At 34.9% G+C, this 24,950-nt stretch overlaps 1 protein-coding gene across 1 annotated transcript in view; it reads left to right on the forward strand.

Annotated features, from left to right (window-relative positions):
- LOC110442084 (myotubularin-related protein 14-like) overlaps positions 1-23,926 on the forward strand; it is a 25,484-nt gene extending 1,558 nt beyond the window's left edge. The window contains exons 2-18 of the mRNA XM_021485518.1: positions 586-642; positions 2,231-2,337; positions 2,721-2,829; positions 3,542-3,626; positions 5,186-5,360; positions 5,921-5,994; positions 6,428-6,498; positions 7,390-7,467; positions 7,919-7,982; positions 9,442-9,604; positions 10,030-10,066; positions 10,354-10,421; positions 12,902-12,951; positions 15,049-15,181; positions 15,639-15,818; positions 16,390-16,503; positions 17,423-23,926. Coding sequence (XP_021341193.1) covers positions 586-642; positions 2,231-2,337; positions 2,721-2,829; positions 3,542-3,626; positions 5,186-5,360; positions 5,921-5,994; positions 6,428-6,498; positions 7,390-7,467; positions 7,919-7,982; positions 9,442-9,604; positions 10,030-10,066; positions 10,354-10,421; positions 12,902-12,951; positions 15,049-15,181; positions 15,639-15,818; positions 16,390-16,503; positions 17,423-17,615 — 1,758 coding nt within the window. The 3' untranslated portion in view covers positions 17,616-23,926. The remainder of the gene's footprint in view (positions 1-585; positions 643-2,230; positions 2,338-2,720; positions 2,830-3,541; positions 3,627-5,185; positions 5,361-5,920; positions 5,995-6,427; positions 6,499-7,389; positions 7,468-7,918; positions 7,983-9,441; positions 9,605-10,029; positions 10,067-10,353; positions 10,422-12,901; positions 12,952-15,048; positions 15,182-15,638; positions 15,819-16,389; positions 16,504-17,422) is intronic.
- The last annotated feature ends 1,024 nt before the right edge of the window (positions 23,927-24,950 follow it).

Below are 24,950 nucleotides of genomic sequence, written 5' to 3' on the forward strand. Positions count from 1 at the left end.
TCTCAGGCTGGGGGGGGGGGGTTCCTGAAACCCAAAAAAAACCTCTGGATCCGCCACTGTTCCCCATTTCAGTAATAAAATTGTTAAAATGGGTAACTGCTACCCAAATGCAGGATTATTATATATATGCATCATTGTGCCCAACCTGTTTGTTAAAAACACAAGTCACTATATCGTAGTATAATAATTCAATCCGGGTCATTTTTATCCATAATCCCATGTTCAGTTGTCCTATTCACTGTACACAATTGTTGTTTGATAAAGTTTATTTATAGTCCATATAGAGGGTCGAGTCACCATATATATACTGTACATCATGATATTGTTATTTAGATCACGTTTAGAACTTGTTTATTTCACATGATCTAAATAACAATATCATTATGTCATTATATTGTGATCTGTAATTTGCACCTTATCTCTATATAGCTACAATGCTACTGTAAAACTGTTCTGATAATGGTAGGCTAGGCCTACCGAAACATGTCAACAATAACATGTCTACTGTAACAGAATTCTGGGTGTTAATGCTCCTTCACTTACTTTATTGTAGGATAATAATTATAGAAAAAATGTGTTTTTCAGGGCGAGTTTATTATGGAAAGATGTCTATTGCTTATGGCAAGGGATTACAAATATTCTGTAAGTATATTACATGTAGTATGATTGAACGTAAGAGTACAAATATTTGTCTATAAAAACAGCTTCAACAAAAGCAATGATGTGCGATTAATTCAGTTCATGATGTTTTAAATATCAAAGCTTACATTCATGATCACAGATACTCGTATATATTCATTTGACAAGAAATAAGTCTTCTCTTGTTAAAGATAAATGGAATATGTTGTTGATGCTTGCTTCGTGTCCTCAAAATATTAACTACCCCGTAGATTACATTATTTCTGGAAAAAAAATGAATTAAAATATATTTATATACCCCCACAAACAAAGTTTGGTGGTGGGGGTATATAGGAACCATGCTTCCCGTTCATCTGTCCATATCAATCCTTGTAAGCGCAATTCCTCCTAAACTGTGTGTTGGATCTATTGTGATAATTTGCATTGGTACACCGTATGTACACGTATACGTACATTGTATGAAAATTTGCATTAAGAAAGGAATATGCGATAAAGATATTTTTCCTTGAGTTATATTTATGGCCCTTGAAAGTTAAAATTTCTGCTCCAGAATCCTTTTACATACAACTCCTCAGGCTCTTGAACTGTTTGTTAGATTATTTGTAACATCTTAGCATAGTCAAACTGCATCAAAATGTATGTGTCTATATATATGTGCATGAAGAAAGAATTTGTGAGTCAGCTATTCTTCCTGGAGTATTTCTGCTCCAGATACCCCCTAGTTAAGTCTGCTCCAGATACCCCCTAGGTAAGTCTGCTCCAGATACCCCCTAGTTAAGTCTGCTCTAGATACCCCTAGTTAAGTCTGCTCCAGATACCCCCTAGGTAAGTCTGCTCCAGATACCCCCTAGTTAAGTCTGCTCTAGATACCCCTAGTTAAGTCTGCTCCAGATACCCCTTTGTTAAGTCTGCTCCAGATACCCCTAGTTAAGCCTGCTCCAGATACCCCCTAGTTAAGTCTGCTCCAGCTACCCCCTAGTTAAGTCTGCTCCAGATACCCCTTAGTTAAGTCTGCTCCAGATACCCCTAGTTAAGCCTGCTCCAGATACCCCCTAGTTAAGTCTGCTCTAGATACCCCTAGTTAAGTCTGCTCCAGATACCCCCTAGCTAAGTCTGCTCCAGATACCCCCTAGTTAAGTCTGCGCCAGATACCCCCTAGTTAAGTCTGCTCCAGATCCCCCTAGTTAAGTCTGCTCCAGATACCCCTAGTTAAGTCTGCTCCAGATACCCCTAGTTAAATTTGTTATTTACAATGCCTTTGTTGAGCCACATAATCCAGATAGATTATATTATCAAGTTGCCATTCAAGTTGCTGATGTGTTTCCTCTTTTCAATATTTAAAAAGTGACCCAATAATTAATCCAGCTTTTTATCATTGAGCTACTTTTGCTGGAAACAAATTGCAGAGATGACTGGAATATCCGGCTCAGCTGATTATGAGTGTGAATATCTTTCAAAATCTACAAACATAGATATGTTTAGTGACACAGACTTGACAAGAAAGAGTTTATTTTTAAGCTTTCCTAGGGATCTGGATATCCATACTTGATTCCATACTTGATTTTTAAGCAAATGTTTTTGCCATGGTCAGGTGATAACAAATTTCAATGGAGAGCTGTGCGGTCATTACCCCAGCAAGTTGGTCATGCTGGAATACCAATTGACAGAGGCAGAAAAACAGTCAAGGAAACAGGAAGAGTATGTTCAGAAGATTTTTACAATATATTTTATTGTTATCGACTAATAAGTCCTTTATGGTGTCGGAATATGAAATTAAAAGTTGATACACATGTATAATTACACATAATTGTTATTTACCTCAAAATTTATAAACATGTTAATTAAGAAATTATAGATGACAGCATTACAGATGTATAATTGCTATTTACCTCAAAATTTATTGACATGTTACAGGTAATTAAGAAATAAATGACAATTTGTATATACATGTTATGCATTTGCAATGTTGGTATAAATATAAGATTTGTGTTGATGAAGTCATGTACAAGTTCCCATGTTTAGCCTATATTGGTTGTTTACATGTACATTTGCATGCTTCATGGATTGTCTGTTGTTGGCAGTGTGCAGAGCTTCTACGATGTGGAGAAGTTACGGGAGCTGGTGAAACATGCGCGCTATGCCAGATGTCGCTCCAGGTTTGCAGTGCCTGTCATTCTGTATGAAGGAAAGGTATTCAATACTTTCAATCTGAGATTGCAAGTTTTAAGAACCATCAATTAGCAATCCAGAAAAAAATATGTGAATATTTCACTGTCATTAATGTGTGTTTGTGTTAACGACATTCACCTGTCAACAGACTCATGTGCAGCTTTAATGCTTGTCGTCAGGGCTCCATATCAACACAGACTTGTGATCATGACTATACATAGTATAAACACGACAAATTTAACATGATGAATGATTAACTTCCTATTTACCAGGAAGTAGTGTCTTGATATATAGGAAGCAATAGGAAATCTTATTAATGTTATAACCTGCATGGACAGCTTTACATCAAAACTATCTATAGATTACAGTAAGATTACATAATAATGAAATAAATCTTAAAATGAATGATCATATTTGAGAAAAAATCAAATTGTATAATATCACTTTCCTCAGCTCGACAGACAATTTAAAAAAGAAAAAAGCTTGTAGTTTAATAAAAAGCAAAAGTATAATTGCCATTTTAAAATACTAGGATAATGCACATATATAATAAATGAAATTGATAAATAGATTAAACATTGTGACACATTTTAAAATATTTTCAATCTGATTCATTTGAAAAATGAATATATTTCACAATATGATTTACAGATTTTTAACACAGAAAAAAGCAAATGTCCTTTCAAGTCTGTCATTTATAGTCCAAAATTAAAGTGTTTGAAATGTGTTTCAGCATGTATGTAGATCGGCCACCCTGTCCGGTGGGGCCGAGATGTATGGACGACAGGGACTGGACTTTCTGTTTTCTGGTCCTCCAGGTAATAACACTTCTAACTTGATAAGTTGTTTGTGTGTCAAAAAGCTCATATATACCTGGTATTAAATAAGCCCACCCGTTAGTATTGAAGTTCAGAAGAGATGCCAACAAAGTGTATTTAAGTCAGAGATTATGTGTTGGCCCCCTTGGTTTACTGCAGGATAAATATGGTAAGTTGTTCCTTATGCACTTAGTAAACACTTACGGCTATTTAAGATAATATGTATATTCGGGCAAGGATAAGGCAATGATTCTTGTGACCTCTGTAAGGCTATTTAAGATAATATGTATATTTAGGCAAGGATAAGGGAACGATTCTTGTGACCTCTGTAAGGCTATTTAAGAATATGTATATTCGAGCAAGGATAAGGCAATGATTCTTGTGACCTCTGTAAGGCTATTTAAGATGATATGTATATTCAGGCAAGGATAAGGCAATGATTCTTGTGACCTCTGTAAGGCTATTTAAGATGATATGTATATTCAGGCAAGGATAAGGCAATGATTCTTGTGACCTATGTAAGGCTATTTAAGATAATATGTTTATTCGGGCAAGGATAAGGCAATGATTCTTGTGACCTCTGTAAGGCTATTTAAGATAATATGTATGTTCGGTAAATGATAAGGCATTGATTCTTGTGACCTCTGTAAGGCTATTTAAGATAATATGTATATTCGGGCAAGGATAAGGGAACGATTCTTGTGACCTCTGTAAGGCTATTTAAGATGATATGAATGTTCGGGCAAGGATAAGGCAATGATTCTTGTGACCTCTGTAAGGCTATTTAAGAATATGTATATTCGGGCAAGGATAAGGCAATGGTTCTTTGTGTTGCAGTCCCTCTAGATAACAGTCCCTCTAGATAACAGTACCAACTCAAAATGTTGTTATGATTCAACAAAAGCAAGTGTGTAGTAATATCAAACGTACTACATGTACCGTTATATGACCTCTGACCTCACTGTTCAGTTAATGTTGTTTTCAGGATGGTGTATTGCTTTTTCTCATGAAAACAAATGTTTTTCTTAATTTCAAATAATGAAAGTAAATGTAATAAAATGTAAATATAAAGTTGGAAATACATCTTTTTAACATTTATGAGGATCCGTTAAAACACATTCTCCAAGATGCGCTAGCGCATATCATGGAATATGTTTGAACAGAACTGTGTTGCAATACCCTCATAAATGTTAAAAAGATGCATTTCCAACCTTAATTGTTCATTTTTGGTGGGCATTTAATGGATGAACAACCTGAAATGAGTAGGAATGTTCTGTAGCTGGTTTCCTGCCCTAAAATTGGAAATTTATATGAATAGTTTGATTAATGCCAGAAATTTTACAATTTTAACAAAAGACAAATTCAAATGTGTAGATGACTTGTTGGTGGTTGATGTTTATTAAAACAAGTCAAAATGTATATAAAGGTATTTCATCATAGAATTGGACTACAAAGCTACCACTTACTAATGGGGCTACAAAGCTACCACTTACTAATGGGGCTACAAAGCTACCACTTACTTTGCACACTGCTGAGTCTCGCATCTTGTCCTATAACAGGAAGTGAGGCCTCGCCCAACATGTCCGCTCCAGGACCTGGCCCTACACCCAGCTCTGGAGAGATGCAGATGTTTGATCGCTACAGGGGACAGGACATAAAACTGCTGAAAGAGTTCTCTGTGGGATACATATGTGACCTAATGGTCGAAAAGAAAAAAGTGAAATTTGGCTTAAAGTGAGACATTTTATTCTGTTTGGTGAAGTTGGGTAATGTTGTGCTATAGACTGCAAAATGTAATAGACAGCAGCAGATCATGAGCTAATCACTGGTTGCATGTATATTCAATAGATACTCAAACAAAAATATGTATTACCTGGTAATGATAGAACTAGAACTTTATTCGTTCAACGTGATCAGAAAATTAAAGCTACCATATAACCACGTTAAACATATTTTTGACAAACTAAGATTAATGTGTTCTATGAAAAACTTGTTCTGGAGTCATTGTACTCATATTTTTTCACTTTTTTTTGAAAATGGAATTGAACTGTTTATAAGAAGCATCTCAGAAAGCACTTTTCCTCCAAACCAGTGGCAACTACTAAATTGCTCTCTAACCAATCACAACAAACAAATTAAAACAAAAGATGTTATAGACAAAACTGTATGGATAACCTACCGGTATATATTGAAATTTATAATTAAAAAACAGTTTTTTCAATTTCATTTTAGACTATCTTTCATTTGTCTTTCTATAGCAAAGAATTATATAAAACATCGTTTTACGTTTTCAGCATCACATCATCAGAAAAGGTCGACAAAGAAAACAGATATGCAGACTTCTGTATATTGTCAATACCCTACCCAGGTTTGTATCATACCGTGTTAACATATATACATGTTGTCTCAACAAGGTCCCAGTCCCACTGCACTGTGATTTTACCTATATACAGTTACCTCCCCTTAACCTTCACTTGGATAGGGTTGGAGTCACTACTGTTGATCAGGTAGCTCGATCGGTTAGAGCGATAGTATATCTTTCTGAAGTTCAGGGTTTGAATCCTTTCTTGCCCACTTGAACTCAAATACTGGCCAACTTCTTAAAATTTTCACTGGGAAGATAGCGTGTGCTGAGAATTAAATTACATAATAAAATGTGTGTATGAACACATTACGGAAATGTTCACGCCTTTAAATGACATATTTTGAGATGTTCTTTTAGATAAAATCATCAGATCTTAGAAACTAGGAATAGTTAAATAAGTATGAATACAAATAACATGGAAAACAATTTCTTTTAGGTTGTGAATTCTTCAAGGAATGGAAAGATAACTCCTATCTGGGAGAGACAATGACATTTGACTGGAGTCAGGTAGGTTGGTTAAATAACATTCCAGAATTAATTGTATAGAACTCAATTATATCCTCCATGTGTTAATTGTATAGAACTCAATTATATCCTCCATGTGTTAATTGTATAGAACTCAATTATATCCTCCATGTGTTAATTGTATAGAACTCAATTATATCCTCCATGTGTTAATTTATATACTTGGATCATATCTCCTCTCAACCTCCTATGTTTCAGTGTTGGTGATTTCAGAATCCTCCGTCTGTTTTCATAGCTTAACTGGTAGATCTTTCATTCCCAGTAATTGCTTGTTGATCTTCTCTGTACATTTTCTATTTCATTTATATATGTTTGTAAATATGGATTCCATACACAGGCCACATATTCCAGATGTGGCCTTACAAGGGAAAGAATGTTGTATAACCTAAATATGTGCAAGTTCTTCAGATGGTTCCCATATTCTATTTGCTTTGTTGACCACATCAATGTCAATTAAGTCAACCATTAAATTGGGGTTCAAGAAAAATGATATTGCATACTGACTAAATATTTTTTAATCAGTTTGAGTAAATAGTTAGTTTGTTAAGCATTTCTAATAAAGAGGAGCACAACAAGATAGTGATTTTGTTTTATCTTGGACCTTTTTATTTTGCTGATCTTTTATATTGCACTTAAAAAAAATAACTGATTTATTCAACAACTGGCTTCTGATTAAATTTGCAGGCTTGTAATTCTTTTTTTTAATGACATTCACTGAAATATGGACATTTTGACACATTGATGTCTGATGTGACTAGACTTCTATCTCAAAATGTCTTTACTCTGGTGTCAGGGCCAGAGGAAACTCTGGCTAATGTCACAAGTGATAAAAGCCAAAAGAAAAATGTAAATCATGCTGATATCTGTTTACAGAACTATGTAGATGCGGTGCTGGACATTCCTGACGACCCCCTGTTAGCACAGGTGGGGATAGACTGGAGGAAGTACAGGGTAGGTCACCTAATAATACATCAATTTCTCTAACATCTACATAATTATAAAAAAAATCTGGATTAAGAGGTGGAATCAAGAAGTCTTTAAATTACATGTAGGTATGGGATATGCCTTGGTTTACACCCCAAATTCTACACTTTTGGATATTATATCTATACCTATGAAAACCTATGTATAATAAACTAAATTCATGATAATCTTGTATGATATTTACCTTTGAAGCAGGTTAAATTTCATTTCAATTTTACAACTTAAAATCATCTACGTGGATACATTTTAAATATTTTTAGGATAATTTTTTGAGGAAACACAACCAAATTCAGGCTGAAAAATTGGATAACAATCAAAATATTTTGTGTGTTGAAAGTTTTCAGAAGTGTTTTTTTTTTCTTTAAGTATTTTAACCTTTGAAACTAGTGTATGTATCAGATGTATTTTTTTGTTTCAGAGCTGGGATTTAATTCGTCTCACTCAGAACTACTTGAAACTGCTGCTTCATATTTTGATTGAAGGTAACTAAAAAGTTGATTTAATTTACTTATTTTCTATTGGAATGAATCATGATTAGCCTTAGTAGTCTGTTTCTCAAGTGACACTAAACACTTACAGCCCTTACTGCAGTGTTTCTCAAGTGACACTAAACAGTTACAGCCCTTACTGCAGTGTTTATCAAGTGACACTAAACAGTTACAGCCCTTAATGCAGTGTTTATCAAGTGACACTAAACAGTTACAGCCCTTACTGCAGTGTTTCTCAAGTGACACTAAACAGTTACATGACCCTGCAGGTAGGGCGTAAGAATTGTACCTGCTGCCCCCAATTGCATGATCGTAAGAGGCGACTAAATTTGGGACCTTATCTCTTCTCTCCTTTCTAAATAACTTTCTTCTTCCTAATGTCTCCCTTGACAATGCCTCACTTTTGGCCATTTGTTGAGCGTTCGCCCCTGTGAGGAAGGCTTTGGGTTCTGTCCCCTGGCCGAGACATACCAAAGTCTTTAAAAATGGTAGTTTATACTCCTGCTTAACGCTCAGCAAATTAGGAGTGGGACGACTGGTTCGCCCGTTGTCAGTATAATGTGACCGGGTGGGGCGTCCTGCTGGGTGTCTTCGGCAGAATGTTTCAGTGAGGTAGCACTATAAAGTAGGCATCAGTTTCGCGCTATCACAAGGAGACAAACACGAACATATCGCAGCCTCCCAATATACACACACATACACTACACGCATGCATCTTGCACCCAGGGGAGGCCGTCCTTAAATGACCTTAGCTGTTAATAGGACGTTAAACAAAATCAAACAAACAAACAAACTAAACAGTTACAGCCCTTACTGCAGGGAAACACAAATCTTCGTTTCTCTGAGGTTTATCATGTTTCAGGAGGGCAAAGCAAACTGAAACATGACTGATCGAGAAGAAACAAATACATACTGTATAAAGTTTATTCATTTTACAACCATTATGAAACAAGTTATTTCAACTTCTATTAATCACTCTTGTTGGGCCAGATGTTATCGCCCTGCGGTGTTTATTTTTGTGTAATATAGTGTCCAATTCTGTAAAGTTTTTAATTCACTCCTCTCACAACATTTATTGAACAATACCACTAAATTAATATAGGATTAAAAACTAATATAAGTTTGAAAATTTCATCATGCTCATGTTGTTGATTTTATTTTGTATCAAATATAATAAACGGCTATTATGGTTACTGTAAAATATTTGTATTAAAGATTTTTTGGACAGCTCGTTCACATTATACACCTTTGTGTACATACGCTTCACTGGTCATTTGTCTGATGAAGGTGACAGTGTACATATCATACTAGCCATCGAAATATCACATAGAAAAGTGTATTGGTTGTGTAAAAAGAACTTCTCATAATCCAAACTTACCAACCTGAAGAAAATGTTTAGAAATATTCTGAATGTATTTGTGACAGCAGTCGACTATTCTTGTGTACTTTTCAGGTGACACTGGAGTGCTAGTCCACTGTATATCGGGCTGGGACCGGACGCCCATGTTTATCTCCCTTCTCAGGATCTCCCTCTGGGCTGACGGTGTCGCTCACGCTTCTCTCAATCCCACAGAAATACTCTACCTCACACTCGCCTATGACTGGTACCTCTTCGGGTAAACAAAATTAATTTGCTTTTTTATTTAGCTTTCGCTTTCAAAGAAAGATTTACTTGTTTGAAGCATATATATATATATAAAGACTGCTAGGCATGTAGACAGAGATGGCATTTTGAATATTAGATAACTCTTTAAAATAAAAACAGATTGTTACAACACAATGAACTACATATATATTTGGAACAGCATATTGGTCAGCAACATTCTGTGACATGATTTTCATGATTTGCTATGACGTTATTGACATCTCCGACAGATGAATGTGCAATTAAGAGTTATTATGCAAGATGTTGTGTAGGCACAAAATCAAAGTTTGGGACTTTTTATTTTTACATATGTGTTTAAATACAAAAAGTTCCCACCACCAATTCTTTATAAACTTAGGTATGGTGTTGTCTTCAATTTATTATCTCATTTTTCAGACACAGTTTACCAGACAGAGTGAACAAAGGAGAAGAGGTAAAGTGGATATTTTTGTTATTGATTTCATTTTCTTAACATATATTGGTGCTTATTATGAAACTTTTTCTTGATGATAAAAATGATTATTGTCAGCAAACTTGTTTTGTAATTTACCGCATGTATTACATATTAATGGTAAAAGCTTTTATTATGGTATTCATCTCGTATATTAAATCATCACTGTTGAAACAATGGAATGTACAGTTTTCCTTTCCTTTAGCTACTGGTAAGTCAGATCGACCAGGTCAATTAAATAACATTAATGTTACAGGTTTTTTTTTCAGATATTATTTTTCTGCTTCAACTTTATGACTTACATGTCATCTGAAGAATTCTCAGTTTCAAACAAAAGGTAAGAGTTACATTTAAACTGTGATTGATGTTACATGTACCTTTATCAAGCTGAAAATAAATCTGCGAAAGTTGAATCATAGTCGTAAAAATACTTCTCAAAAATGGTTTAAAAGCAGTTAAACCCCACTTCCTCGAACTCGGATTACTCAAATACCCGTCACTGTCAAACAGTTTGTGCATACTCTTTATAAAGTTACCCCGGATTAGCCGAACCGTTATTCCTTGAATACCTAGTATTCCTCGTACAAAATTGAGTTCCCGACTCTTCATGGTCATAGATAGGATTACTACTATGACCATGAAGAGTCGGGAACTCAATTTTGTTCGAGGAATACTAGGTATTCAAGGAATAACGGTTCGGCTAATCCGGGGGAACTTTATAAAGAGAATGCACAAACTGTTTGACAGTGAGGGGTATTTGAGTAATCCGAGCTCGATGAAGTTGGGTTTAACTCCATTTCAACCATTTTTGTGAAGGATTTTTACGATTATGATGCAACTTTCACAGATTCATTTTCAGTTTGATAAAAGTACATGTACCATCATCACAGTTTGTTAAAGGCACATGTACCATCAATAACAGTTTGTTAAAGGAAACTGTACCATCAATCACTGTTTGATAAAGGTACATTTCCCATCAATCACAGTTTGATAAAAGTACATGTACCATCAAACACAGTTTGTTAAAGGCACATGTACCATCAATAACAGTTTGTTAAAGGCACATGTACCATCAATAACAGTTTGTTAAAGGCACATGTACCATCAATAACAGTTTGTTAAAGGTTCATGTACCAACAATCACAGTTTGATAACGGTACATGTACCATCTATCTTAGTTTGATAAAGGTATATATACCATCAATCACAGTTTAAATGTAACTCTTACCTTTTGTTTGAAACTGAGAATTCTTCAGATGACATGTAAGTCATAAAGTTGAAGCAGAAAAATAATATCCGAAAAAAAAAACCCGTAACATTAATGTTATTTAATTAACCTGGTCGATCTGACTTACAAGTAGCTAAAGGAAAGGAAAACTGTAATGTATCATCAATCACAGTTTAAATGTAACTCTTACCTTTTGTTTGAAACTGAGAATTCTTCAGATGACATGTAAGTCAAAAAGTTGAAGCAGAAAAATAATAACTGAAAAAAAAACCCGTAAAATTAATGTTATTTAATTGACCTGGTCGATCTGACTTACAAGTAGCTAAAGGAAAGGAAAACTGTAATGTATCATCAATCAGTTTGATAAAGGTTCATGTATCATCAATCACAGTTTAAATGTAACTCTTACCTTTTGTTTGAAACTGAGAATTCTTCAGATGACATGTAAGTCATAAAGTTGAAGCAGAAAAATAATATCTCAAAAAAAAACCCGTAAAATTAATGTTATTTAATTGACCTGGTCGATCTGCCTTACCAGTAGCTAAAGGAAAGGAAAACTGTAATGTATCATCAATCACAGTTTGTTAAGGGTACATGTACCTTTATCAAACTGAAAATAAATCTGTGAAAGTTGAATCATAATCGTAAAAATACTTCACAAAAATGGTTTAAATGCAGTTAAACCCCACTTCCTCGAACTCGGATTACTCAAATACCCCTCACTGTCAAACAGTTTGTGCATACTCTTTATAAAGTTACCCCGGATTAGCCGAACCGTTATTCCTTGAATACCTAGTATTCCTCGAACAAAATTGAGTTCCCGACTCTTCATGGTCATAGTAGTAATCCTATCTATTCGTCGAACAGGTGTAACATGTCACACCTGACAGATATTTTACCTGTATATCCCACGAATAGCTCGGGCTTACAGATATTTTACCTGTGTATCACGCCTGACAGATATTTTACCTGTGTATCACGCCTGACAGATATTTTACCTGTGTATCCCTAGAATAGCTCGAGCTAAGACTACAATTTACCAGTATCTGCGACATGCTTAATAATAGCCTAAGTATCGTTTTACAATGCTTACATATTTTTGATTATTATAACTCAAGATTTGACAGATATATACTTGACAATCTAGGACCAACCTTGGAATACTTGAATACCATGTATTCCTCGAACTATTGATCTTGGCCCCATGAGTTCGAGTAAATGGGGTTATTCCCAAAGCAACAGTTATCAAATAAGTATACAGTATATTCTTGTTGCTGAAAATGACATTTTATGATTATATGCTATTATACAATAAATTTGAAAACATGAATCCGTTATGGCTTTTGATGTCATAGTCAATTGAATTACAGTTTATATTAAGCTCTGCACAAAAAATGACTTGTATGATAATTATAATTAAGTAGTTTATAATTACGAATGAAAAATAACAACTGTTTCTCACTTCTGTCTCATCACTGAAGTTCAAATAGCCATACGTTTTCATTGATCACACATTTCTTCTTTGTGCACTCGTATGTCACATAAGAGTGACCTTGACCTTATTCTTTGTCTATTTATTGTAACATAAGGAAGCCAAGCAGAATAGATTCCGAGTGCAATATGGAGGGTGTTTTACTGGGTAAGTTTTTTATCAATTTCCCATCGGAGTAAAAGATTTAAGGTGCAGAGACAACAGAATGTTTTGGAGTAGAGAATAAGATCTGTTGAGACGTGTAAAATACCTTCCTTTGTTGATAGGACATGTCATGACATTATTTTCACAGTACAAGTCATCCCTACATATGTATGTACAAATATGACCATTTCTCTCTGATATAGAATAATATTTAATCCCCAACTCGAGATTGGATGCAAATCACGATGGTGACCACATTTTTGGGATAGTATCAGTTCATGAACTTCCAGCTCTCCTGCAAATTTATCTTCTCGGAGAGCTGTATTTAATTTTTAGCTCACCTTTCCTGAGCTTATGCCATGTCGCAACGTCCATCGTCAGTTCGTCATCTTTTCCTTTAAAGCGCTACTAGTCCTGAACAGCTTAATGGATGTTTAGGTCACCTGAGCATTAGCTCAAGTGACCTATTGCTATCCGTTTTCGTCCGTCGTCGTCCGTCGTCCGTCGTCCGTTAACATTTTACATTTCAAACTTAAAGTCAAGTTCTGCTGGGCCGATTGAACTGAAAGTTGGTAGGAATGATCGCCTCATGGTCCTGACAAAGTGTTGTTATTTTTCGGGTCGATCAGAAATCCAATATGGCCGCCACGGCCGCCATTTTGAAAACCTATTTCAAACTTAAAGTCAAGTTCTGCTGGACCGATTGAACTGAAAGTTGGTAGGAATGATCGCCTCATGGTCCTGACAAAGTGTTGTTATTTTTCGGGTCGATCAGAAATCCAATATGGCCGCCACGGCCGCCATTTTGAAAACCTATTTCAAACTTAAAGTCAAGTTCTGCTGGACCGATTGAACTGAAAGTTGGTAGGAATGATCGCCTCATGGTCCTGACAAAGTGTTGTTATTTTTCGGGTCAATCAGAAATACAATTTGGCTGCCATGGCCGCTATTTTGCTACTAAGTTCTAATAGGCCGATCTCACTTAAAATTGGTCTAGGAATGATCAGCTCATGGTCCTGACAAAGTTAAGTTAACATTATACTATTTTTTACTCAAATTGGTACATATTTCAACAACAAAAATAAATACTGTAGACTCAGGTGACCGTTTAGGCCCATGGGCCTCTTGTTAACTAAATTTGGTCTGGAGCATCCTTGCGCCAAGGGCACTCGATTTTGTATAAACGGTGGGTGTGGCCCCCCCCTGGGGTGCAGAGAATTAAAGCAGGGCCCAATAGGGGAAATACATTTTAAAATCCTACTTCTAGTGTAGGGATTAAGGGATTTCATCTCAATTTAGTCTGGAACATCCTTATGCCAAGGGCACTCAATTTGTATAAACGATGGGCGTGGAGCGGGACCAAGCAGGGGAAATAGAGTTAAAACTTTAAAAATACTCCTCCTAGTGTAGGGATGAAGGGATGTTATCCTTATTTAGTCTGAAGCATCCTTGGGCCAAAGGGATTGAATTTTGTATAAAAGGTGGGTGCCCCCCCCCCCCTGGGGGCAGAGGGGTTGGCCTGAATAGGTAAACCTTTAAAATCCTTTTTCTACCATAGGGATTAAGGATTTCATCCCAATTTTGTCTATAGGATCCTTGGGCCAAGGCCACTTAATTTTGTATAAATGGTGGGTGTGGCCCCCAGGGCAGAAGGGCAGGGCCGAAATAGGGAAATAGAAGATAAACCTTTGAAATCCTTCTTCTACCATGCATAAGGATTACAGGATTTTGTCCCAATTTTGTCTCCATCAAGTTGTCTAGTAGTGCCTGTTACTATAGCTAGTAGGATGTATTCATTAAAACAAAATGGCCACCAGGCCGCCATCTTGGATTTTGACATACTGGATACTGGAATACTGGATGGATCTTCCTAAAATTTTATATGTACATACAGTACCTACCATTGAGTGCTATATGTTTATCTCATATCAAGTACTTTTAACATTAAACATATCCAACTGAGCGATAAAGGCCCGCTGGCTCCTTGTTATTATATCAAGTATTGGACATTTTATAATGCATCTTGAATTGCACTTTCTTTTTGCCATTCTGAAATATTACAGTAGCTAAACTTAATTGATACTTTTCCTGTGATCGTAGAAACTGACCCTCGTCGCCATAGTTACCGTGGCAGTAACACCAGTATTAGTAGTGTGGGCAGTTCTGGTCAGGACCCTGCACTGGCCACTTTTCACATAAACTCTGACGAGGACACATTTACACCGGGCATGGCGTAAGTAGACCATCTTTAAGAAAGAGTAGAACTGTAGTACTGTTAGCTATATTTACATGGATTTTTAGGAAATATGTTTTTTCATATTTAAATTCATGAAGTGACATAAATTTGTCGCAAAAATCAACTGTTAAGAGCAATTATTGTTTAATTTCATGAAAACAATTCACATAATTATAACTAAGTATTTTTTAGAACAGTAGCAAAAATTAAGTCATGCACATTGGTGAAAATCATGCAATACTGGTATGTGGTAATTTCAACTTGTGAGGTTTAGAAGAGAAAAATGTTTTTCTTAATTGTGTTCGTGTGTAAAGCAGGAAAGGAAAATCAGTTTAATGTAAATTGCAACTAAATTGACAATATGGTATTATATCAGGATTTCGTGTAAATGTTTTTCCTCTGACAGAGTTATCTCCCCTTGTTTGAGCCAGAGTTATCTCCCCTTGTTTAATAGGAGCCCAAATGTAGTGATGCCTGCACACCACAGACAGACGCCCCTGAGACCAGGCATAGATGGGGCTGTCCACTTTCATGTGACTCACCCATCAGCTTCCAGCTCTAGTCCCGTGGCCGTCCCTAGCAGTGTTAGACATCTGGCAGACACTGGCAGGGCCAGCTCCCCCGCATGTGGCAGGTCAGTGATAAATGTCTCCCAATGTTCGACATTGTGGCTCTCCTGTATGTTATAATGACTGTAGATAGAAGATATTTTAAATGCTTGAAACATACTTACGGGGTATTTTATAGAATACCCAAATTTTTGCACAGTATCACATTTTAACCCGAATGTTAGTGTAACGATGAATTGGTGCATGCACCCACAATATGTGCAAAAGAAAATGTTACGCATAAACTGGAATTAATATAACGATACTTCAACACTATATTTCATGCACGAAAAGTGCTAAAATAAGATAACCACAAAATTATGTACATTTCCAGGAATTCCATTTTATATAAAATGGTGTTGCTTGTGTATGTCAAAACTACAAATTTCAAGGAATTGGGTACTATTAATAGATCATAGTAATATGCTCCTACCTCATGTTGTAGCAGTTTAAAGATGAAGTGGTTAGCCAATTTACATATATATACATTTTTGTCCAAGTACATTTTCATATATAATGTGTTTATATGGAGAGATCTCTTGTCCCATAATAATTTCAAAGGGAGATGTATTTTATCAATGAGTTTACTTGACCCAGTTGGCAGGTGATCTCCAGTACGGGTAGTTTGAGAGGTTACGCCACCTCCAGTGACTCCCCGCAGTCCTTCGGCTCCCTCACAGATAGCTCCGCTTCCAGTAGTAGGCTAAGCTCGTAAGTATTCATATCTCTCTATATATTGACAGTGAATTGATATGACTTGGCTCATGTTCAGTTATGTCACCCTTTGCTAAGTGAATTCAGGTAAACTGATATCAGACTGAATTCAGGTAAATTGATATCACTCTGAATTCAGGTAAATTGATATCACTCTGAATTCAGGTAAATTAATATCGCCCCTTAAGACTCTGATGTTATTCAATTAAAGCCTTTGGTTGAGGTCGATAAATCCAGGTATTGACCGAAGTTAAAGGCTACAATTGTTTTATTATTTTACAAAACAGTAATGTAAGCAATCTGAAAAAAAACACACAACAAAAAAGCTTCGGAAGTGGGACGGTGCATTGTTTGGAGACACGTCATAATTCTATTTTTAGAAACACCCAGTCCTTCAACATAAACCGCGCGCTCCAAGTCAATATCGGTTTTTATCGGTGGACACGAGATGCACTCCTGGCCAATCACTTGTCGGAAATAATATGAAAAAATAATAACACCCATTACTTTGGCTGAGCTGAACTTGGGTAAAATATCACTACTATAAATTACCTCTCATCTCATGAAGATACACAATTAGTGGCTAAACCTAGCTTGATATAACAAAAAGAATTAAATATTGGTATAAATAAGTACTGTACATGTATGTAATATTTCCTTTTTCTGCTTATTCTATTTCTTAAGGTGTGAGTTACAGATTGTCACAATAAACATTCAAAAATCAACAAGTTAAAAGTAGGGTTCTTTAGAAATTTCTAATAATGCTTTAAAAAAAATATAGAGTTTGTTCTGCATTTACAGCTGTATAAAGTACATTGTTTTATAGTTTTTGGATATTAAATCTTTAATATTTATATTTATGATGTATGATCCATAACTTTATACGCATTTACATACCATTACTATCTGTCTGTAGATGCTGTGAAGCAACAGAAATACAAGAAACAACACGGTGGAAAAAGTTGGACTTGGTTAGAAAAATATTCCATAATGCATACGCTAACAAAATAGTGTGTAAACATAGTCGCGATGCTAGCAGTATTGGAATGTTACTGGACCAGTTTGCTGAGAAAGTGGGTATCCGTGGCAACAGAAATACATTTGTTTAATATGTTGGAGGAGAAAATAGTGCTGTTTGTGATACTGACTTCATTTGCTTTAGTTGGATGTATGTACATACATTTGGGGATCAGTCTTTGTGCTTGGTGTATGATAGAATATGTGGGGAATAATCCTCCTGTTTGATGTATTAGGGTACATGTCGGGGACAGTCCTTGTGTGCACTGTATGTGGGGTACATTTGGGGGATACTGTCGTATTTGATATATGAGGGTACATCTGATGGACAGTCCTTATGTTAAGGTGTATTTGGATACATGAAGGGGACAGTCCTTATATGTGCTGTCAGTGGAGTACATCGGGGGAACAGTCCTTGTGTCAAGTATTACAGTACATCTAGGAAACAGTTCTTGAGGGTGATGTATAAGTATGAGGCATTATTTAGGAGACAATCCTTGTGTGTGCTTTAATTTATATGGCATACATCTCGGGGACAGCTCTTTTGGGTGGTGTATGAGGCATTATCTAGGAGACAATCCTCGTGTGTGCTTTAATTTATATGGCATACATCTTGGGGACAGTTTTTTTGGGTGGTGTATGAGACATTATCTAGGAGACAATCCTCGTGTGTGCTTTAATTTATATGGCATACATCTCGGGGACAGCTCTTTTGGGTGGTGTATGAGGCATTATCTAGGAGACAATCCTCATATGTGCTTTAATTTATATGGCATACATCACGGGGACAATTCTTTTGGGTGGTGTATGAGGCATTATCTAGGAGACAATTCTCGTGTGTGCTTTTATTTATATGGCATACATCTCGGGGACAGTTCTTTTGGGTGGTGTATGAGGGAACATCTGATGGACAGTCCCTGTTTAAGGGTGTATGGAGGAACATTTGGAAGACAGTTCTTGTTCACTCTGTATGTGTGGTGCTTCAGCCGGGAAGGCAGAGATTGATTTTTCATGTTGTTGTATGGAAAAAATCTTCTAAAGAAATCCTTGTGCTGTTTATGTAAGTTAAACTTTCCGATGTGTAACTGTAAATAATATATTAAACAATTGTTGTACGGTGTTGTCTTTGTGACCTGTCCTGTTGACCTTCCTGTAGAATATTCCTATGTGATGTATAAGTGGATGACGGTGTCAGTCAACAACATGGGATGATTCCCATATATCTTAAAACAGGCTGTGGCTTAGTTTTTATTTGAAGTCTTTTGGCCAGTTTTAAGGCTAGCTGACACTTAAACATGTTCAGGTCTTGATCAGATGTGTTGTGTTTTATATGTATATATATTCTTAAAGTCATAACATGCGATTGCTGAGATATGTTTAGTGGTAGATATATCTGAAAATCATTTCCGGCTTTATTAATTACAGGAATTAATTATCATGTACTCTGTCTGCAGTGTAATACATTTTTGATATACATAGAACAGGTTTAACTCATTCACCCCTACATGTTTAAACTAGACTTGCTCAGTCTTTGATTTGTTAAGGTTTAAATGTGATCATAAATGATCAATATCACCCATTGTGACACCACAAAAAAAGTAGTCCGGCTGTGTTTAATTTCCTGCATTTCAGAAAAATCATGAAAGCTTATTTCATTACAGTCATATGTATTTGATAATAACATAAAATATATATATTAACAGTTTAATATTAAATATTTTGGTTGAAATATTCCAAATTTATGGGCTGGAAGTTTATTCTCAACCTATCTTATTTTCAAAATCATTTTGACTGTAAGAAATCCATAACTTATTTTCACATATTGAGTTCGTAGATTTTAGACCAAATCTAGCATACTGCATGCATCCACTACCCCTGCAGGGAGGTGTGAAAACCCCTGACACATCGGTACCCACTGATAGGTTAATTATAACCAAAGGTCAACATGAAAGGTCACCAGCCACACTTACACAGAAATTGAAGGCAATCTGATGTTTTACCATGATGTATACATATCAGAGAAGTTTGAATGTCGAGGGATCAATTTGTATGTATGCAGCTTCAGATATATGTATGTCGTCAGTCACTTCAGATATATGTATGTCGTCGGTCACTTCAGATATATGTATGTCGTCAGTCATTTTAACTAGTTTTTAGCTTTACAACATTCTTTTGTATCTGTGATCAAACTGTTTTATTTTAATATGTAAAACAGCGTATGATAAGAAATGTATTGAATCTAATTTCATGTTTATTATGTTTATTTATGCCATCAGTTGCATCTGATAAAAAAACGTTTGTTCAAGTACAGATATTCTTTATACTGAAAAGATCGCTGTAATTTTCTCTGTATCTTTTTAATATTTGACGTATACAGTATCTATATACAATTTTTGTTTGTACATCAAAATGTTCACACTACATTTAAATCTCATCATACTGGTAATTTATCATGTGATTATTTTAAAATAAGTAAAAAATCACCTATGTCTTATTTTTCATTTGAAATAATATGAATAATTAGCCATACCCTAATATGGCTAGTTATTTTGATGACAGAAAAAGATAATAAAAGTACAGCACAGATTTCCAGATTATATCACAATAAAAACAATAGAGCTGAAATGGCAGAGTTTTGGAGACTTGAAGATTTTTATGGGGAGACATGTTTTTGGCAATATTCCCAAAATTTTCAATCATCTGATTAAAAGAACCTCAAATTTGTTTCCATTTCATTCAAGATTTATGAGACGCGTTGTAGATTTTTCATTTTTGTTCACTAGGAAATCACTAAAATGACAATTTCTTTAGACTTGTTTCTATAAATCTTATTTGAAAAGGAAATTCATGTAAGATCCTGTATATAAACAGATGTTTGTTTGTGTTTTACGTCCTATGAACAGCTACGGTCATTTAAGGACGTGCCAGGTTTTGTGACTTCCCAGAGAAAAAATACTTACCTGTAACCAGTACCTGGCCATTGGCCTAAGTAAGCCTCAAACCCACGACCCAGTGGTGGAGGGTTAGTGGGAGCAAAATGTCAACCAGCTAATTACCACTGGGCCATCGCTGCCCCTACATCAGTACCTCTGTCTAGGTGCATAATTAAACATGCTTACTCACCAACCTTCAGGTAACATTTGGCTCCTGGTAAGGAATTCTTATTCTTACATGAACATCAAACGTGTACTTTGAAAACCTGACAATTCCTTTGTCCTATCAGTCCCGTTATTAATATATATATATTAAAAGTGATTCACTGGGGTAGGTTTGCTGTACCATATCGTTTATAAAAATACTCAGTTTTATAGTCATGGCGCTTCCTCATCAAAACTGCTTTTAATAAGCTGCCCATTATTATTTTTTCATACCACCTCTTACAAACTGAAATACTGGGAAGACATATAATGATTTGCTACATCTAGTGCCCTATGCTTTCCTGCTGAATTCTGTTTTATGTAATATTTGATTGAGGAAATGGATTTTGACCTTTTCACATCACCAGTTATCATCACCTCAAGTTTTCAACCTGCGTTTTTTGTTTTCAACAACAAATCCTATACTCTCAGTGATTTATCTATTACCAGGTAGTGAATAAAATTGAACCTTTTTGATTTAAAAGTTGTTAACATTTAAACATATTCATCTTCAAACCACATCCTTTAGTTGGTGCTTGACCTTGGTTTGATCTGGACCCTGACCTTGGTTTTCTAGTTCATGACGTTAATGGTTTGGGTTTGAGCCAGTTCATGAATTTAGTTTGCTTGATCTATTCAAAACTCACACGTTCATGACCTTGGTACAATTTGAATTCAGGAATTATCTACAACTTTATGATGGAAATGCTGTATTTAATGAGAAAGTCACTATGGAAAATATGCTTCTCATATTCTAACTTTTGTACAAAGAAAGAACCAATATCTTTACAAATTTATCACTATGATGTATTGCCTTAATACAAGAAAAGGAACATTCTTATATTCATGATAACATTTTGTGTATAATAAATAATAAGTTGTCATTGATGGAAAAAAGTTATGATTTGAAAAGGGTCTTTTCTATAATAGCTTAATTGTTTTATCTACAATTTCAAAACTCGAAATGTTCCCCGATATATTTTGAGAAATAATTGTTTCTGTTAATAAATAATTTATTATGTTAATTTTTGAAAGTATGGTGAAATTAATTGCATAGCATTAGAAAAAACTTCGCCAAAGTGAAAAAATAAAATTTAACAAAAAATGTGAGAACTTGTTGTGTGATAGACTGAAGGTTGTAAAAATCAACGTTTCTAAGAAACGAATAACTCCATATATGATGAATGTATGTTATATTTTGTTTAAAGTGTGTAAGTTTCAAGAGCAGTGTATCTTGTCATTTTAACTTTATTTAAGTTTCTATGTTTAAAACATGTGCCAAACACTCGTGTAATAGGAGGGAGAAAGGTACATGTAGAATGAAAGACAAGAACTACAGCTGTCCTCTCTGTGAGTTTGATTTTTGTATTTTATTATGTGAACAAAACTTCAACATTATTTTCACAATCTTACCTATTTCTATACCATACTAATTATTAAGTACCCCAAGAAAACTCACGAACCTTCTTTTTTTTTTAATTATTACTCAATTAAAAATGTTTCCAAAAAAATCTTACCCCTATTTCTCTGTAGGTATGTTAATTATTGTATTCTTGTAGAGAATTAAATTTCAAAAAAGTTTTAAAGAAATTAACAGATTTTCTGACAGAATTTTATAAAGATTTACTTGTTCACTGCGGTGACTCATTTTAAAGTCTTTAAAATGAAGGAAGAATTTTAGAAACCATTTGAATATTTCGTAAACACTATCAAAACATGAAAAGAACAAAATAATCTAATGTGATAGACTGTTGGTTGTGATATACATGGATTCAGGTGCAGAGTCTAATTTGCTTAACAGCAACTTACTGAAAAATGCAAAAGCATGAATATAGTTATATTTGATGAGAACTAAAACCTTCTGTAGAGATTAAAAATGCCACCCTACAGACTGTTAACACAAAACTATTTTTGGAAATGTTTTGATACTTCTCAAGAATTCAATTTAAAAAATTTGTTTTAACAAGTCTTTCTGTATTTCAAGAATTAAGCCCTGAACTTGTTCTGCAAGAGTCTGAGTGAGAATTTTGTTTGTAAAACGTTTGAATGAATGTGAGTGAGATCACCATGACTATATTTATTGATGTTTAAACAGCTGTGTTATTTAAAGTTTTTTGTTTGTCACGGCAGTGATTTGCCCTCTTTGATTTTAATGTATGCTTAAAATTTGAAATGTTTAATAATTTATATACCATACCATATATATATATTATGTATTCATGATTTTTCCATCTTCATTTTATATCTTTCCAACAGAATTTGATGGTGATTCATTCCTTAACGTTGATTCTTTGAGGACATATGTCAATACCAGTGGTGGGAATGTACCTAGTGGCCTACTACATGACAATGTATGTGTTATTCTTGAAAGGACACGGTATCCTAGAATTTGGGAAATTTTAAAGATGCACTCAGTTAGGTTGTTAAAAACTAAGTTGATTTGCAATTAATATAGACAAATTCATTTGATTTATTGTTTATTGAAGAGAACCTAGCTTGTACACAACTTAATGAAATTATCTTTGTGAGCACTTTGTTAATAATGATTATCCTTCAGTGTTGGTGAAAATGACATGGAGAGTACATCCTTATATTTGACACAAAGCGTCTGATGGATGAGAGAATATTTTCCTTTTAAAATGACACCCCTGTTTGTTCAAAGCCATAATCAAAATTAATTATGTAGTCGTAAACATAAAGTTATTTTGAAAATAAGTATACTATCACTTAATTGGCACACATAGTTTTGTAATATATCGTGTGATATATACTAACATATAATAGGATTAAGATTATCAGAGTCCATAAAGAGCAAAATACAACGATACATAGTATAAGTTACTGTACATGCTTAATTATTGCCCTCTGTTTAGGGCACTGCTTTCCAACAGATTTTTATCATAAAGGAGATAATTTTGATTTATACTTTATCAGAAAAGTATGGAATTACTTGATCCCTTTATTATTGTGCCTTTAAGTTTCAAAAGGAGAAAAATAATAGAAAAAAGTGCTTTAAATGTAAGCTTCTTTCTATATCCTTACAAGTCTGGGAGAGTAACATCTGGAACACTTTTTGAGTTAAGCACTACAGTAAGGGGAATCTGAAGGAGAAATCTGCATTTAATAAATAACCATTTCATGTGAAGGAGTTTGAAGGAAGATGGTGTGTGTTTACCCTAAAGGGTGTCAACTTACTAGGACACGACTGAGTATTTGTTATATATAGATATATATGTACATATTTGAGAAATATTAAATATTATAACCTGATAACTATTGAAGTGTGTTGTGTTTTATTTGATGAAGAACAAAGATGAATAATTGAGAGGGGTAGAAGCTTCAGATTCCTAATTAGTCAAAGTGTTGACATTTTAGTGATCAATGGTGGAAGGCAAGGCAAAGTGTTTCATACCATTAATAAGTCTACACCCAAGCTCAAGGTCACATTTAGGTCAGAGGTAAAATTCATTGTCTGGGCCACAATTTCTGACTTTCTGAAGATAGCTCAATGAAATGTAAGGGATTAAATGTATGACTGCAATAAGGTGGGTTGCAAACCTCGGTTGGGCCCGTGCACCCAAGGTCAATTTGAGGTCAACGGTCAAATACATTGTTGGGGCTATAATTTTTCACTTGATAAGACAGCTCGATGAAATTTTAGGGATACACAAAATGCAAGTAGGAAAACAAAGTGATGTTTCTACCACTATTGATACTGTATATATCTATCTAATGTCAAGGTCACAGAGGTCGAAAATTCAAATTCATTGCCCTAGCCATAAATTCCGACTCTGAAGACAGCTCTATGAAATTTGTTGGATAAATGGATGTAATGTTTCAAACACACAGTCAAGGTCAGATTGAGGTCAAAGGTCAATCACATTGTCCAGGCTATTATAAGCTTCTCACTAAAGATACCTCATTGAAGTTTTAGGGAAGTATGAAGGATGACAAGGCCTTATGTAACGTGCCACTAATGGGGGTCTGTATGCCTAAGGACAATTACAAGGTCATATGAAGGTCAAAGGTCAAATTCAATATCCTGAGCCATAAGCTCCGTTTGCTGAATAAAACTCAATTAAATTTTAGGCATATATGTAGGATGGCAAGGCGGTGTTGCATACCACTTTGGGTATTGCCAGGGTCAACCTGCTGTCCAGAACATAGGCATTTCTCAGTGATCTTTTTGGGGAGCATTCATAAGTTTTATGAGATTCTTATTAAACACAATTTCAGTTTCCAATTTTACCTAAACAATTGCAGAGATATCATTAATGCCACAATGACAAC

The sequence above is a fragment of the Mizuhopecten yessoensis genome, unplaced genomic scaffold (genome assembly GCF_002113885.1).
Source record: "Mizuhopecten yessoensis strain PY_sf001 unplaced genomic scaffold, ASM211388v2 scaffold716205, whole genome shotgun sequence".
Taxonomy (NCBI): Eukaryota; Metazoa; Mollusca; class Bivalvia; order Pectinida; family Pectinidae; genus Mizuhopecten; species Mizuhopecten yessoensis.